Genomic DNA, 17,582 nt, shown 5'->3' on the forward strand with positions numbered 1-17,582 from the left:
TATGGTTATGGGGCCATTGCTGATGGTGACTGGAATCCCTGATCCAAATACAGACTTTGTGGGGGCTCTCCTGCAAGAGTGTGTCATCAGAGAGGTCCTAGTAGCTTCCTCATATGTTGTTGGGCCTCATCTGGACCAAGGGGAAGACAGGGGGGACCTTAAATCAAAATAGGGGCTCCAAATTTTAAGAAGAGTTCCCATTTCCCAAACCCAGGTTTTCATTTCAAAGATAACTTTATGAAGGGCTAAGACCCAAACTGCAGGATTGAACCATTGCTTAAACCAAAGACACCCGGGGCAGATTTGGGATCAGAGTCTGAGCGGTATGGCTCCCCAGCCTCTCGATTAAGAGTCTCTGGAGTGAGAGTGGTATGGTTCCACATCCTCTTGAATGAGAGCAGTGAGAAAAAGGTCCAAAGCCAAGGTGCTGGCTGGCCGCTGACTGTGGGCCTTCCTCCCTTAAAGGGCCACAAGGGGCAGTTCCTTTCTCTCCTGCCCCACTGGCTCCTTCCTGGTCTAAGCCACAAACCCTGAGGGTGTGGGATTTACAAAGCTGGGCTATTTACAGGCTCTGTGTGTGTGTTTCTTCTGCTTCCTCTCTCTCCCACTTTTCCTATCTCTGTCTCTCCTTCCCTTCCTCCCTCTTTCCCTTTCCTCCGGCCCTGGGCCTCCCCTGCAGTCCCGGAGGACCCAGGACACCTCTCCGCAGGACTTGGCACCTGAGCCTGGGACGGCCACAGGCTGGGAAGTGTTCACTCAGAAAAGCCTCGCAGCGTCTCCTGAGGTTACTGTCGGCACTTCCCCGCCCACACACAGCCACTCTAATGGTCTCAAGAAAACCCTTTCTCTGGGGTGAGGGGGGTGGACCAGGCTCTGCCATGCAGGTGGAAGCAATGGGTAGCCCTTGTATCCCCATGCTGTGACAAGTGATTGTCCCCATCCCAGGGATCCATAAAGGGCCAGCCCCTCCCTCATCCATTGTTTTTCCAGGAATCAGACTGAGACCATATTCTGAGAAGACAGGACAGTCTGAGTCTGGCTCTGGCTTCAAAGGAGAGGCTGAAATGATCTCCTTCTCTTGGGCCCTCCTGACTTTACAGGCAGGCTCTGATGTCTAACCTTGGGATCAGGGGTCATGGCACCTAAATGCCTTCTGCCCTCAAGTCTTTTCTCTGTTCAGAAGCCCGAGTAAGGTCTAACAGTGGCTGTTTAGGGGATGGCTTCTCATTCATCCTCCGCCTTCGTCTTCTCTAAACTCTTGGCAGGCGGACAAAAGTGGGCATCTGGCTCCAAGGAGATTCCTTGGGGTTGAAGAGATGTTGGCCAGGCAAGTGTTCTAATGAGGAGAGCATCACTTCTGTGCCCAGGATGGCAGCGGGGAGGTTGGGAGGGCTCCTAAGTCCCGCTAGGCATGGCATCCAGGCCCAGGGAGTGGGGGGTGGCACTGTATCTTCCTCCCTGCCAAGAGCTCATAGACCATGAGGATTGGGAGGTACTGACCAATCATCTGGGTGGAACTTCCTTCTCCCTGATATCTGGCCCTCCCCTTTTGGCATCTCCCAAAAAGTACATATGAGGGCATCTCCCTTTTTAAATTCCCATGGAAAAAATTTCTAGCTGCTGAAAAATGTGCTGAAACTCTAAAAGAGACAGAAGTCAGCACATAGGTGGTAAAACAGAAATCACAGTTCCTGTCCGAAGTTTTCTTCAATGTGAAACTAAAACAACTACCAGAAGTCGGACAGGAGTCAGTAGCATCCCAAGGTTAGGGAAAAAGTGATGCCCTGGAGCACAGAGCTGCTCCTAGAGCCAAGGACAGGTGCCCATACTCTGGAGCAGGGGTGGTGGGCAACACGCTCCCTTCATCAGCATCCCTGCAAATCGTCCATTCCAGCTCCTTCCACAGAGGGGGCTCTTATCATTCCGACCATACCATATCATATCAGCAGACCATTTTGTCTTCAGTCATCTGTTGAGAAGTGTTCATGTTGAATTAAAACCTGCCCTTCTGGATTATCTGTCTGTGGGCCTTGCTCTGCCCCCTGCTGCCCTTAGATCTGCTCTGCATCCTCCTCCAGGACAGTCCTTCAGAGTTAAGCACCTCCTCTCCCCCTGAACACTCCTCCTTTCTTCAAAGGTTTCTCCCAGGTTGTAGTTTCTAGAGGGCTTCTTGTCCTGCATCCCCTCTTCTGGGTGTCTTCTGTAAAGAGCAGGGCCCAGAATGTGACCCAAAGCCCCAGGTGGGGACTCAACAGCCCAGAGACCACAGAACTGCCTGGTGGGAGATTTTCTCCCTGTCATGGCTTGGGTGGGAACAGAACTGGCTCCGTTTCCTTCTACAGCTTCAGCTCCTTGCCGCAGTACTTCCAGCTGATAGCAGGGGGCGCTCTGAACAGGCACTGCAGGTCCCCTGGCTCTGTGGAAAGAATGGCGACAGGGCTACCAGACTTCCCATCTGCCTTGTGTAGTAGGGTCAGAACAGCTTTCAGACAGGTGCAGTCCTACCGGTGCCTTCGTGCCAGTGAAGTTCTCTTTTTTTTGCTCTCAAGTCTTTTTTTTTCTTTTCAGGATTTTCACTTGTTAAAAGCAGAGCCTCTTTTTCCCTCACTGCTCACTCTGTGATCTGTGTAAGTCACTTCCCCTCTGGGGAACCTCAGTTTCCCCTTCTGAAATAAGGGTAACAGTATCTGCTTTCCACATCACCATTTGGATTAAATTTAATCTGACATTGCCTGGCACAGATTAACTAAATATAAGTATGTGTTTCCTTTTTCCTTTCTGCAGAATTTTTCTTTCTATACTGTGCTAGTTCCCACCCCACTCAGCTTAATTTCTAGGCTTCTAGTTTCTAGGAACTAGTTTTTGGTTAGACTTGGGGCAAGAATATTCCAGAAGGGGTCTCCTTGACCATCTGTGGCCACCATTGCCAGGCTGATGATGTCACTACACGCTGAAATGGGGGCCACTGAGGGTGCCTCCTTCCTCAGTAGAAGAGAAAAGAGACCTGGCTTCTATAGGCTCTTGAAGCACTTTTCTTTGGGATGGTTCACATGGTATTGTCCTGAGACTTAGCAACCTGCAGTAAAATCCCAGAAATCTACACATGGGCCTTCTACCTTCCGCTTGTCTCTCTTACCTGTTGGCAGGATCCACAGATGGGACAGGACTCTTTCAATGAAGTTTCATTCCCTGAGAACCATGGAGATTTTGCTAGCATGGATTGAGGGAGTGGAGGTGAGAGTTTACAGCGCTCCCTGATCTTTCAGAATCCTTCAGATCTAATGGGGTCTGACAGACTCTTCATCAGGCCGTAACCTGAGTCAGAGCCCAGTCATATAAATCTCTCCCCTCCTGCTGGGAGCAGCTTCTGGCACATCTTACCATGGAGGCACTTCCCAGAACTTGGAGTCAGAGACTGGATTCTAGGCCTGCCTTTTCCCCTAGCTCACTCTCTGACCTTGGACATGGTACTTACCTTTTCTAGGCCTCAGTTTCCACATCTGTACCATAAGAGGCTTGAGTCAGAGCAGTGGTTTCAAAGGAGGGTGATACCTTGACACTAGGGCAGCCGAGGCCTCCCCCTTAAACATGGCAGCCTGTATTTGGGTTACATATTGGACTTCCATTGAGATTTTATGTGAAGAACGTATTCTTCGGCTGCAACATTAGAATTCCAATGGCCTTCTTGATTTTTTTAATGATTCCGAAGTCCATCATTCCCTCCTAAGTATTGTTTGACGGACTGTAGGAAGGATGTTGAAAGCTGTTTTGTCGACAGTTTGACAGTGCTACCCTCTTGTTGGTGCTTTTGACAGGTGATAGATACTTGGGTCTTTAGATCTTTTCCTTCCATGATGTCTTCTGTTCAGCCCTTTTCTACTCTTTCTGTGGATTTTGTGTAGAATTCTCCAAGAATAGGCTTTGGTATTCTTTTCCCTGGGAATGAACCCTACAAAATTCAAGCTGTTCAAGCCATTGTGGTGACTGGCACTGACTTGAGCTGCGCATTTGGCATTTTCCATTCTAATCTCTTTCCTTCCCAGGAGCTCTTGCAGAAAAGTCAGATTTTAGGCTGTAGCCTGTGGAATTTAATTCAGTGCTTTCCCTCTTGACATTAGGTCACAACTGGGATCCGTATTCTGTAGGTTGTGAGATAAGTCAGCAAGGATCTTAGGAATCAAAAATCAGGCACTCTTTTCTTGACTCTACCATGAACTAAATGTGACCTTGGGTAAGTCACTGACATTCTCTAGGCCTCAGTTTACACATTTGCACAATGAGGAAATTGGACTAGAAGATTTCTTAGGAGTTCTTTTTGTTCTAACCTTCAAAGACTCCATGTGATGTAAGTTACTTTCTCCTCTGACAGTGGCAATTGTATTATTAAAAAAGGAAGAGGAAGAGTCCTGGCCCATCTGTGGATCTCCATTGTCCCATGATTAAACATGGGGAGGGCATGAGACCCCATCCCATTTTACCAAGTTGGGGTAGTGGTTGAGGGGAGTTGGTAAATAATTTGTTGGGTGCCTTGACGGGAAGGGTAGCCTTAATGAGGCTGACTAGCATTGTCACGCCTTTCTCCCCCCAGCCAGTTCTGGGGACATGTTAACTTTTGGTGGTAGGTTGGTCCCTTCTTGCACAGGAAACAGTGACCTGTTTTTCATGTTAACTCTTCTTGCTCCAATTGAAACACAGGGTTCAGAGCATTGGGTATTTATAGAAAGACAGTACACTAGGCCAGAAGAACTCAGTCTCCTAAAAGCGGCCACCACGCAGCAGGAAGAAAGTAAGGCAGGCCTCACAAATATCCTTGCTGATGGCAGACTCTCCAAGGTAAACATCCTGGTGGACAAGTTCAAAGTTGAAGTGGCCACAGAAGAAATGGTGGGAGTCAGAAGAGCAAAGACCCAGCAACAAGGAAGGATGATTGCAAGCCCTGAAGACTTTGAGTCAGTGTGGGAGGAAGGCCCCTGGGTCAGGGAAGGCCCAGGAGGGCCTTCTCTGGCTGCAGGCTGCACACTGGCAGAAAATCTCCTTGAGGGCTCCCAGTTGAGGGTGGGCACTGGGGAGGCGACCATCAAGAAGCGCTGGATCTCAGGTGGTCAGCTGGAGGGCCAGATGGAACTGAGGAAGGAGCTGGAGGAGATCCCGATTTGTGGAAGATCTGCTGCGTCAGGGGCCAGGCCAGCAGAGGCCGAGATCCCCTCTCCAGCCTCCGACAAGGGAGGACTCCAGTCGTTTCTACTGGACCCAGCCCAGTCAGAAGCCAGAGCCGACTCGAGTGATGAAACTGAACCTTCCTTTGCAGAGCGGAGCTTCTACTTAAACTATGAAGAGAAAGATTCTGAAGACCAAGTGCCCCCTCCACCTCTGGATGCCCTTCCTGTTGACGAGACCGGGATAGAGCTCCCAGAGAAGCTCCTAGAGAGCTCTGAGCGGAATTCCTCAGGCCTACAGGGCTTTGCTGCAGCTTCCAGCAGGGATGAGGATGAAGAGAGTGAAGCCCACACAGCCTCCTTAGAGGAAGGGGCAGGGATCCGTGGGAGCCACAGAAGACCAGATGGCCTGGAGGTCTTTGTTGAGCAGCTTGGTAAGGGACCTTCTCCAGGGCAGACATTTGCTGAGGACTGGGAAGAAGCTGGGCGGGGGGTGGAAAGAGAATTTAGCCACCCAGCATCCAACATAGGCACAGAGGAAAAGACCCCCAAGAGTGGAGATTTGACGGAAGAGGCTGAGAAAAATATCCCAGCAGGATGGAAGAACCACTCACCTCACAGAGGAGGAGGCATGCGCCCAGACCTCCCAGCCTGCATCGTTCCGCGGTCCATCCCTCCTAATGATGTCAGGAAGCCAGCCAAACCGGACAGAGGCAGCTTCCTGCCCCAAGACAGGGGACTGGTTCACACACAAACAGGAGACCCTGCGACGGAGGACAGCAAGGCCTCAGCGTTTCTTCAGATGGAGGTGATCACCCCCGTCCCAGCCTTCCCTGGTCCCTTTCAGGCTCAGGCAGCTCCAGAGGAAACTTCTCCAAGCCCAGTCCCTCGTGGATCAGGGGAGCCTCCACACCTTGGGGATCCTTTTGGAGAACAGTCCCCTGCTTTTCTCAAACATGCCCATCCTTTTAAAGAGAGCCCGGAGCCTAAGGACCACGTAGGACTGTTCGTGACCCTGGACAGAGGAGAGCGCAGGGCACCTCCCATTGCCAGCAGAAAGCCCAGAGTTGTCTCTGAAGAAGCTGAGGGAGCTGTACCCCTGGCGTTGGTGTTCCCTCCAGGGAAGCAAAGGGAGATGACCTCTTTCCAGGCTGGGGGCCGAGAGGGCTCCCTGGAAGATATTAGCAAGACCTCAGTGGCCAATAAAATTCGGATCTTTGAGACCCATGGAGCTGAAACTCGCCGAGTGAGTCAAGGCGAAACCAGGGCCCTAATAAACGAGTTGTCTCCAGAGACCTCCATGGGTCAGGTAGAGCAACAGCGGAATAAGCTTTTGGATCTGGGCTTCGTCCAGCTCCAGTCCCCAGGGGACTTTGCTGGCCCCAAAGCCAGCCATTCCTCAGTGATGCCACTGGCTGCCAGACACTTCAGGGAGGGCATTTCTACCACATCCCAACAGGAAGGATGCACAGAACTCGAGCTCGTGTCCCCTGATTCAGGCTGTGAAACTGCGCTGGAGGTAGCCACTGGGGGAACTGGCCACGTGAGCCCCTGCCCCCACCACTGCCCCCGAGCTGGGGGAGTAGACCGCATGCTGCGTAGCTCCGTAGTAGCATGTTTCAGTGGCCCCTCATCATTACTGCGATCAGAGGCTGCTTGTCCATTCCTATGAGTTCTTTCCCCTAAACCAGCCTGAGAGTAGCCCAGGCGGAATGATGGGTTCATCTGGTTGGCCTGTGTTAGCTTAGCCACAGAGACCCTCGGCTTGTGGTGTGACCTGGTGCCCAGAGGGTCACACAGCCCCAGTGGAGAAGGTTGGCACCACCACCAGCAAACTACACACTTGCTTTGCCTTGCTGCCCCCACCTGCTGGGCTCCTACCTGTTTTGCTTGGCTTGTCCAACGATCTTCCTTCACCCTTTCCCTTCCCTGGCTCTCCTGCCTTGGGGAAGCTGACAGTCCAGAGGTTTCCATCCTTTGCTTCTGGTTCCCTCTTGGTCCCACTGCCAAGTTCCTTTCTGCCTCCTTAAGACTAACTATCTTCTCTAATCCAGAACACATCCGGAGATGCGGTCAGGGAAGAGAAGCACATCACCAGCTTAGCAGCAAACCCCCCTGGAAAAGGGGGGCGCCTGAGATTCGCCAGCCCCTCGGGCCCTCAGGTCTCTGCAGCCCCTTGGTGCCCTGATGACCCAGTCATCTTCACCTGGCCGGGGTGCATCGCTGCCTTAGATTCCCACCTGCTCGGGCAGTGCCTCTTGTGGCAGCTCAACTCTCGCTTGTCTGGAATGTGTCCTCACACCTCTCAACCTTCCAGAAACTAAAATGGAAGTTAAGTTTAGCAAGTGAATCTCTAAGTGCACTGAATCTCTAGAACCTGAAGCCAACTACTTTAAAAAATATTTGGTGGGTGTTAGATTGGGCTTTAAAAAGAACGTCATGAAACAGCCAAAAATGTGCATGTGGTGTTTAATCCCTGACAGGCCAGTTGAGAGGTATGTATGTCGGACAAGAGTTGCTGGTTCCCCTCCAGCGTTTCCTTGGCCTGCTGTTGTCAATTACACTGATGGGACTAGAACCTCCACTCCATGGCCTGCCCACCGGCCCCTCATGGAGCTCAGGGTTGAACTGATGCAGCACCCAGCTCCCAGGAATTAACCCCTGTTGTTCCTCCCCCCTAGACGATGCTGATCCCTCCCACAGAGACTCAGTGGAATTGACAAACCATGTTGGCTTCCTCTTTGTTTCTCAAAGCTCTTGGCTCCAGCCTCCCTGCCTCCCCGTCCCGGGTTTCCCTAAATCCCTGGGTCTCCCTCCTTGGTTTCTGTCTCTTGATGTCCACCTGCACGGATGGGCCTGGATCCAGGCTCCCATCCCTGCCTTGCGCACAATGCCGCTTCTAATCAGCTCCCAGATCCAGACCCTGGATGGGGCTTCCTGTCCAGAACGAACTGGCAGGATGTTTGCTTTTGTACTCGCTTTGGCCATCAGCGGGAGACCCTCGGAAAGGAGCGTTCCCCACTCTTGAGAACTTTGTGGTTTTTTAAAGCTTGTTGTCATGCCAAGGAATCTTTCCGGGAGCGTTTTTCGTTTCCTGACCTGCTCTTCTATTTGAGACATTGAAATGGCCCCAGGGTTTCTTCTGTCATTCACCATCTTGATTTCTCTCTCTCTTTCTTCCCACCCCACACCCCTGTTCCTTTGATTTTTATCTGGCCATAGAGAGCAGGGCTAAGGGAGGGCTCAGAGGAGAAGGTCAAACCGCCCCGTCCCAAGGCCCCAGAGAGTGACACGGGAGACGAGGACCAGGACCAGGAGAGGGACGCGGTGTTCCTGAAAGACAACCACCTGGCGATTGAGCGTAAGTGCTCCAGCATCACTGTCAGCTCCACATCCAGCCTGGAGGCTGAGGTTGACTTCACGGTCATTGGTGACTACCACGGCAGCGCCTTTGAAGACTTCTCCCGCAGCCTGCCTGAGCTCGACCGAGACAAAAGCGACTCCGAAACTGAGGGCCTGGTGTTCTCCCGGGATCTCAGCAAGGGGGGCCCCAGCCAGGAAGACGAGTCTGGGGGCATCGAGGATAGCCCAGATCGAGGGGCCTGCGCCACCCCAGATATGCCCCAGTTTGAGGTACAGTGGAGCATCCTGAAGACCTGGGCCTGGCGGGCACTGCATGTTCAAAGGGCCCCAGGCCATCTGTGAGAAGACTGAGCCACCAGCCTGCAGCCCAGAGCCCCTCAGCCTGAAGCTCTGTCTCGTGTTGCATGACTGTCCCTCCGCAGAACAGCATGGTTCTGTGCTCGCATGTTTGCCATCTTGGTTTACCCCTAACATGCACTCCTTGGCGTTTTAACCCTGTGACCCCATTGCTTGCCTGAGGCCAAGCGATGCCAGACAGTCTGGTCTTACTCGACTCCTCCTCTCCCTGCCTATGTTGCATGGCACCTGCAGAGAGCATGGGCTTGCAGACTCGCGGGGCTCCTGCAGCCTGGTTTGGAAGTTGGTGGCTTTTCCTGATCCTGGCCCAGGCTCCTCTCCCTGGGGCCTGGGCTTCCTGGGGAAGGGGCAGCAGTTTAAATTCATCTGGCCCTGGGGTCTTGGGGTAGCAGTGGAAACTCCTAGAGAAGAGGAAATGTCCGCATGGAGGGGGACACAGGGATAGACTGTGTCTGGGTCTCTCTGCTTTGTGTCCTTCCTTCAGAGGATCTTTGTCACGTGATTCCTCTGCCCCCTCATCTCTTACAGTCCCAGTCTACCTCCTACCACACTCTCCTCTCCCCCGTGTTCCAGGCATTGAAATATGAGCTCATCTACTCTGGGCTTTCACTCCATGGTGTACTCTCTGGGTAGAATGTTTTCCCTCCCTTTCTCTGCCTTGCAAACCCGTCATGTTCCAGGACCAAGTTCAGATATCACTTCCCTAGCAAATGCTTTCCTAACCACCCTGGGCAGAAGTGTTGGACCTGCTGCAGCCCCCTTGCTCTGTAATGTTTCTGTTCCTGGCATTGTCCCAGATAGGCAGGTTAGTGGCAGCCAGGTCTGCTTTCCTACTGGGTGGCAGCTGCTCTAAGCCTGCCTATAGCAGGCACTGATAGATGACTAACTGGATAAATGGCTAGATCTCAGGGTGACAGTAATCTGTGAGAATCCTCTCACTGCCTTCCCAGCCAGATGACAAGCTATTTCATTCATTCGTTCAGCTCACATATGTTAATATGCTAATAGTCATGTGAACTAGCCTGGATGGAGGACTCTGAAGAAACTGATCATTTAACTGAAGCCTTTTAGAGTAGAGGTTGAAAACTGGTGGCTCCAGGCCAGATCTGGCTAGCAGATGTGTTTTCTTGGACCTTGATTTAAAAATAAGGAATTTGAATATAAAATCCACAGTGTTGTTTTTTTTTTTTTTTTTAATATCATTAAGAAAATCCGATGATCCAGTCACTCAGAGGCCATGGCCACAGTTGGTCCCTACATGTTCTCCAGTTCACTCCAGTCCTTCGTAAGCCCACTTCACCCATTTCCATCTCCTGCCTGGCCTCTGTAGGCATCCAGTTGTATGACTCCTGCTCTCAAGAACAGTTCAAATGAAGCAGCTGGGAGGTGATGGCATAATCATCGAAGTCATTCAGGATGTATATAAGGAAAATACTTAGTGTGGGGCCTGACACAGAACATATTAATTGAATAGTAGATGTTCTTTTAACGGTAGCCTAAAACACAACTTATGGCCACCATGAGGTTATGTGGCTGCAGGGCCATGAGCAGGCCTGTCTGGGTACTGCTGACAGTTCTGGCTCTCCCCTTGGCTATTCGTCTATGACATCTCACCGTGCCTCTTTGCCCTGACCTGCGTGCCCTTCCAGAGACTTGGCTGGCTGCAGGGATGGGGGCTACACTGCATTTGGCTGTGAGCAGGAGCCATGCAGGGGCTTGGGTTATGGAGTGTTCTCTCTCATCTCCTTACAGCCTGTGAAAACAGAAACCATGACTGTCAGCAGCCTGGCCATCAGAAAGAAGATTGAGCCAGAGGCTGTACTGCAGACCAGAGTCACCACTGTGGACAGCACCCAGGTAACCCGTGCCTTTCATTGCACCCTGATCGTAAGCATTGGACATTTAAGGGTGGGGTCCCCACCAAGGCCAAGCCCCTTGGCCAACCCTTGCCACACTGTTTTCCCAGAGCCCCCATTTTAACCCCGATGCTCTTCTAACCTTCATTGTCCTCCCTGAGCTCTAGAAGTGGGTAGTGGAATGATTTTCTGTCCTGGGCAGACCACGCCTCTTAAAAGCCTCAATTTCCCATCTCTCAAATGGGAATGAGCATGTCTCCCTTGTCTTTCTGGGAGTGCCGTAAGGGCTAGTGGCTAGTGGACTAGACTGTGGCTTTCAGATTGTTTGAAGGGGTTCGAGAGGTTTCTTGACGTATCCCTGGGAGAGAAGAGGGAGACATCTCAATCCAGCTTTTGTTAGGATGGCTCACATTGGATCATTTTTTGACGTATGCGGATTCCATATCAGATTGGCAATGTGAACAAAGTGAGAAAAAGATAGAAAATCATTTGTCTTAGCAAGAGGAAATGTACTTGGTCCCCTGGAGAAAGTGGTCCTAAATAGACACAGGTGAACTGCAGGTGTACAGGTGCATGGTACATTTCCTAAGTTTCTTTTGTGGTTTTTAAACTTTGAACCTTGAGATTGTAGGTCTGATACCCTCTAGGTTCCTTGTGGCCAGAGGGGCTACAGTGCAGGGAGAGGAGACTAGTCTGTGTTTTAAGAACTAAAGTAAGGTGTAAACCAACACAATGTGGGCAACTCTGTCATTTCCAGAATACACCCCCCCCCCACTTTTTATCACTTGCATGATGGTCTACATGGTAGCTAGTGCAATGGTCAAGATGCTCAAGTTCTGACGAGCTGTGTGATTGCAGGCAATGTGCTCCCTCTCTGTCCTATTTTGTTTCAGTAACACATGTTTTATTTTGCTTTCGTATAGAGAAATATAAAGAAAACTAAAAAAGGCCCCCAATTCAACAGCCCAGTAATTCTCACTGACATCAAAACAACAGCATGGGGTGCCTGGGTGGCTCAGTCGGTTGAGCATCCGACTTCGGCTCAGGTCATGATCTCACGGTTCGTGGGTTCAAGCCCCGCATCGGGCTCTGTGCTGACAGCTCAGAGCCTGGAGCCTGCTTCAGATCCTGTGTCTCCCTCTCTCTCTGCCCTTCCCCCATTCGTGCTCTGTCTTGCTGTCTCTCAAAAATGAATAAATGTTAAGAAAATTTTTAAAAACCAGCAAAGTGTTCCATTATGAAATTCAAATAGAACAAATTGAAATTTGTCTTGTGATTCTTCCTAGGAAAAAAATATGCATATTCCAACCTATACACTCACATCTCTAGATATTTTAGAATTTTGCACGAAAGAGATGCTCTTTTACACCTGACCTTTTTTTCTTGATAACTGTCTTGGAGATCACTCCTCATTTGCCATATGTGGGCCCACCTTGCTCTTCTCACTCCCACTTGGGAGTGAGTCCTGACTTATTCTCCCATCAGTGGACTTGTGGCTGTTTGTGTCCTTGGCAGTTAATGGTGAATGCTTCAGTGAACTTTTTTGTCATACTTCTTGGCAAAGTTTTCAAAGTTTACATGCAAAGGATGAACTCCCAGCAATGGAATCAAAGAACACATGTGTTAAAATTTGCCTAGACTTGTCAGGCTATCTGATTTGTTGTCCTTTGTCAAATAAGATGGTTCAAATGATCAGGAGGACTTGTGAGCATCCCCCTCCCACCCATGATTCACTCCCTGTGTAGACAGATTCCCCTCCCCACCAGTGCATATTCACTCACACAGCCCATCACTCTGTAACTGGGAATGCCACCCACCCAAGTAACAGAAGCTTCAGGTGCATCTGGTGTGCTTTTCTCTCTCTCTCTCTCTCTCTCATGACTCTTCTGGCCAGCAGGTTGATGGGACTGCCCCAGGGGGAAAGGAGTCCATAACAACTGCTCCCTCCATCACCACGGAGACCATATCAACCACCATGGTAAGTAGGACCTGAGAGATTTCCCTCTCTGACCAGCCCCCTTGCACTAAAACAGCCAGGTAACAATATCACAGCCTTGGCCATCTGGGGAAGTCCTCATCTGCCCTCACTGCAGCAGGCATGGGATGTAGAATCTGGGACCATTGTTACCACAGGACATCCAGTTTTCCAAATTGAATAATGCGGGAGGTGGAATCCCTGAGTGTCAGTTATCTGGACCATCTCAGCCACAGCAGGGGTAAAGGGAGGATGGTACCATTTGGTTATTTGATTATTGGCAATACATGAAGATCCCTGGCAGCTAGCTCCTGGCAGCTGTGCATTTTCTCATGTCTCGGGCCACTTCCTTACCTTGGTCAGTAGATGGCATGCAGTGAACGTAAGTTGGAAGCTCAGGACTCTGGTTCTGCTACCTATTTGTGGTCTGACATGTGAAGGAAGGTCCTTGGCCTCAGGTGTCTTCATCTGTAAAGTGGGAATAGTTCCCATTCTGCCTTGTTCACAGGTTCTTAAGAGAATCCGGTAACGTCAGATCCTTTAATGGTGACACAGACCAGATAGCATTAGGCACCCAGGCTGTGTTCCCATGCAAAGTGCCAAGAACCATGAATGGGTGATCTCACTGAGTCCTCACAAAAACTAAAGGGGATTCTCTATTTTCTCCACCTTTTACAGACGAGGAATCTGAAGTACAGAGAGGTTAAGTGACTTCCTAAAGTCACACACCCAGTAAGTGGTAGAACCAGGTCAAACTCAGGCATTCTGACCCCAGAAGCCTCACTATACACATCACCCACTCTGCACCCTCATCCTGACCATTGTGAACCGTGGCTGCTGGGGCCGGGGCCGGGGCTGGGGCTGATGCTAATGTCTGGGCTGGATCTGTCTTGAGTCAGTGGAAAGTTGTTTTCAAATGCTTTCTCTTGCTGAAACCCTGATATACACATAGGAAGAGAATTGTCTTTAGACTACCCAGCAGGTAGGTTTTGAGCAAAGACAAATAAATCCCAACCAGTTACCAGTGCTCACCCTCTTTCCTGGTCACTCAGTTCCTCTTCTCCCTTAGTCCTCTCCATGTGGCATCAGGATGCTTATAGGGCTAAATTTAAGTTCATACCATAGTGAGTAGGGAGCTACATTGTTCATTTACCCACCCACCCACCCATCCATCCATTTATTTGTTCCAAAAACATTTATTATTCTCTATTGTCTGCCTGGTACAGAATACAGAGATGAAGAAAATATGCTACCTGCTAGAAGTCATTTGTTCAAATAATGATCACAGGTACATATAATTGTTTAGGTCCTGGGCACACAGTGGTGAACAAGGCCCAGCTCTCCCACTTCCTGGCAGGATGACCCTGAGCAAGTTATCTGAGCCTCTCCAAGCCTCAGTTTCCACTTCTATAAAATGGGGTGATGGGGGCAATAATAGTACATCCCTCAAAGGGTTGAACTGAGGATGGACCAAGGTAATCTGTGCAGAGGCTTGCCTGGCACCTGGGAAGGGGTCTGTAAATGTGAACTGCTGTTATTTTCTCCTGCCTTCATGGAACAGTGCAATAATGCTTTCCTGGGGCGGAGCAGGGGTGGGGGGGCTCAGGGAGGATAGGTATGGGGTGATTCCCCTACCAGGAAGAGTGAGAAGGCTTTACCTAGGCATTGACATTTGAGCTATACTTAAAGGATAAGTGAAGGGTCAGCCCCAGCAGAAGGCATTCTAGGCAGTGGGAGTATAGCAGGTGCAAAAACAAGGATGGGAAGGAACGTCACATTTGGGGAAAGGCAGGTGGTCCGTAAAGCAAGATGTCAGGTGTGTGGAAGAGGAGTGGGGTAGGGAGGGGAAGGATCTGGAAAGGTAGGCTGGGCCAGGGCTTGAAGGGCCTCAAGTGTCATATAGGAGGTTCACATTTTATCCTGGAGATAGTGGGGCATCACTCCCAACTTTTGAAGTAGGGGCATGATGTCATCAAGTATGTGTTTCTCTGTGTTTTAGAAAGATTACTCTAGCAACCGTGTGAAACATCACAAGAGGGAAAATTCCCTGATGTCCTCCCTTTCTCCTTCCATCCTTCCTTTGGCAAATATTTGTTGAACACCCACACTATGTGATGCACTGTGCCAGGCGCTGTGAATCTAGCACTCGGGACAGCATCCCGAGACCACATTGGGAGACCAGACATTGGGAGAAACCAAAAGAGAAGGCAGAGAGCTAGTCTGGGGACTGGGGCAGGGCCCGTGTGCGAGGAGGTGGGTGTAAAGAAGGGGAGCAGGGTTAAGGGATAACTGGAGAGAGGAAAACGCAGGATTTGGTCATTGACAGAATGTCCAGTTAACAGAGGGAAAGTGGGCTGGTGACTTTGCACACTAACCCAGACATTCCTCCCCCTTCCCCCAATGTTTATTTATTTATTTTGAGAGAGAGCGTGCACAAGCATGGGAGGGGCAGAAAGAGAGGGAGAGAGAGAGAGAATCCTAAGCAGGCTCCACACTGTCAGCATGGGGCCTGATGTAGGGCTTGAACTCACAAACCGTGAGTTCATGACCTGAGCCAAAACCAATAGTTAGATGCTTAACTGACTGAGCCACCCAGGTGTCCCTAACCTAGCCGCCACTCCTCCTCCTCCTCCTCCTCTTCCTCCTCCTCCTCTTCTTCTTCTTCTTCTTCTTCTTCTTCTTCTTCTTCTTCTTCTTTTCTTCTTTAATATTTATTTATTTTTGAGAGAAAGAGAGCACAAGTGGGGGTGGGACAGGGAGATAGAGACACAGAATCTGAAGCAGGCTCCAGGCTCCAAGCTGTCAGTGCAGAGCCTGACACAGGGCTCGAACTTGTGAACCTGAGCCAAAGTCAGATGCTTAACCGACTGAGCCACCCAGGCATCCCTAACCTAGCCATTCTTGAAGTGCCATCCTGGGAACCTTTAGAAACGCAAATCTTTGGGCCCCACCCCAGACCTATTGACTCAGAAACCTTGGGGCAGGGCCCAGAAGTCTGTGACACCCCTCAAGTCTGAGAAGCACTGATGTAAACAGAGAGCACTCGAGGGGATTGCTCTTTAGTGGTAGGCATGTGTCAGGGGCCGGGAGGTAGTGAATTTGAGGTTGGATCTGATGAGTGCTAGGAACCTGTGGGACATTTCCAGGGGAAAATGTCTAGGAAACAATTGATTTTAAAGGTCTAAGTTTCAAGAAAGATCTGGGCTATAGATAAAGAGATATGAGACAGTGGCCTTGTGAGAAGGCCTTGAGTGGCTGAGGCAGTGCAGACAGGTTGGTGAGGAGGAGAACCCTCGGTCTAAGGGAGGAAGTGTCCAGAACCAAGATGGTGGCATTGCCCTGGCCAGGGAGAGGAAGGAGCCGCACCTCTTTGAGGCAGGAGAAAACACTGGCTGAAGATAAAGGAGAGACAGAACAGATGGTGCCTTGTTTTGAATGACCTGTGTCCCCATTAGTGAGTGGCCTCTATTTTCAATGTGTCAGTGGAGGTGAAGCCTTGTCTGGGAAAGAGGGAGCAGTGGGCAAAGAAGAGGCTTTAGGGGAGAATTTCCCGGAGTGATGGTAGGATTCAAAGGGGCTAGTGACTGTTTCCTAAGCTGATGGAAAGGAAGCATTGAACCCAGAAGGCTGCCCCCACCCTTTTTTTTTTAATTGAAGTATAGTTGACACACAATGTTACAATGGTTTCAGGTGTGCAACATAGTGATTTGACAAGTCCATACGTTATGTTATGCTCACTATAAGCGTAGCTACCATCTGTCACTGTGCAGCACTATTACAATACTGCTGACTATATTCTCTATGCTTTTATCCCCCCGAACTCTTCACTCTGTAACTGGAAGCCTGTATCTCCCACTCCCCTTCACCCCTGGTTGCCCATCCTCCACTCCCACCCCTCCAACTGCCAGTTGTCTGTATTTGTGGATATGTTTCTGCTTTTTTCTCTGGTTTGTTTGTTTTGTTTTTTAGATTCCACATAGAAGTGAAATCATATTGTATTTGTCTGACTTATTTCATTTAGCATTATACCCACTAGGTGCATCTATGTTGTTGCAAATTGTAAGATCTCATTTTTTTTTATGGCAAAGTAACATTTCATTATATACGTACACACACACACACACACACCACATCTTCCTTATCCATTCATCTATCGATGGACTTGGGCTGCTTCCATAGCTTGGCTATTGTAAATAATACTGCTGTAAACATAGGGGTGCTTATGTCTTTTCATTTAATGTTTTTGTCTTCTTTGGGTAAATACCCAGTAGTGGAATTACTGGATCATATGGTATTTCTATTTTTAATTTTTTTGAGGAACTTCCACACTCTTTTCCACAGTGCCTGAACCAACTTACATTCCCACCAATAGTGCAGGAGGGTTTCCTTTTCTCCACATTCTTGCCAACACTTGTTATTTCTTGTCTATTTGATGCTAGCCTTTCTGACAGGTGGAAGGTGATATCTCATTGTGGTTTTGATTTGCATTTGATGATTAGTGAGGCTGAGCATCTTTTCATGTCTGTTGGCAAGGCTGCCCTTTTAAAGGCTTGCTGCTGGGCCACGTTCTGGGAATCCATCTGAAAAGGTTGCTCATTGGTGGCGTGCCAGGTAACCAGGTCACTGTCTCAGCTGGAGGCAGGCATTGGGGGGCGGTAGGCAGGGCAAAGGCAGATGGCTTCTGTCCTCACCTGTCCCCTGGCAGGCAGAGATCCAGATCTAGTACCATGCACAGACAAGGACAAAGGTTCAGCCTGCTCGGCAGCTGCAGAACAGACACAGCTCTGGGCTGCGGGATGGAGAGGACTGAGCCCAAGATGGCATAGAAAGTGGGAGGTGAAGGCAGGCGGCCGGACCCGCTGCCAGATGTGGGGC

General features: G+C 50.0%; 1 protein-coding gene across 19 annotated transcripts in view; it reads left to right on the plus strand.

The window, feature by feature from the left end:
- The window catches only part of EPB41L1 (erythrocyte membrane protein band 4.1 like 1), a 129,268-nt gene that overhangs the window by 98,179 nt on the left and 13,507 nt on the right, over window positions 1–17,582 (plus strand). For 5 of the 19 annotated variants that reach the window (XM_086702099.1, XM_086702101.1, XM_086702100.1 and 2 more), the window contains 6 exons: window positions 680–784; window positions 4,696–6,699; window positions 7,211–7,318; window positions 8,379–8,789; window positions 10,629–10,733; window positions 12,630–12,710. In XM_086702099.1, coding sequence (XP_086558225.1) covers window positions 680–784; window positions 4,696–6,699; window positions 7,211–7,318; window positions 8,379–8,789; window positions 10,629–10,733; window positions 12,630–12,710 — 2,814 coding nt within the window. Of the gene's footprint in view, window positions 1–679; window positions 785–4,695; window positions 6,700–7,210; window positions 7,319–8,378; window positions 8,790–10,628; window positions 10,734–12,626; window positions 12,711–17,582 lie in introns of all 19 variants that reach the window. The other 14 variants (XM_086702107.1, XM_086702104.1, XM_086702103.1 and 11 more) reach the window with 8 other exon arrangements.

The sequence above is a fragment of the Puma concolor genome, chromosome A3, assembly GCF_028749965.1.
Source record: "Puma concolor isolate L17-30 chromosome A3, mPumCon1.1.hap2, whole genome shotgun sequence".
Taxonomy (NCBI): domain Eukaryota; kingdom Metazoa; phylum Chordata; class Mammalia; order Carnivora; family Felidae; genus Puma; species Puma concolor.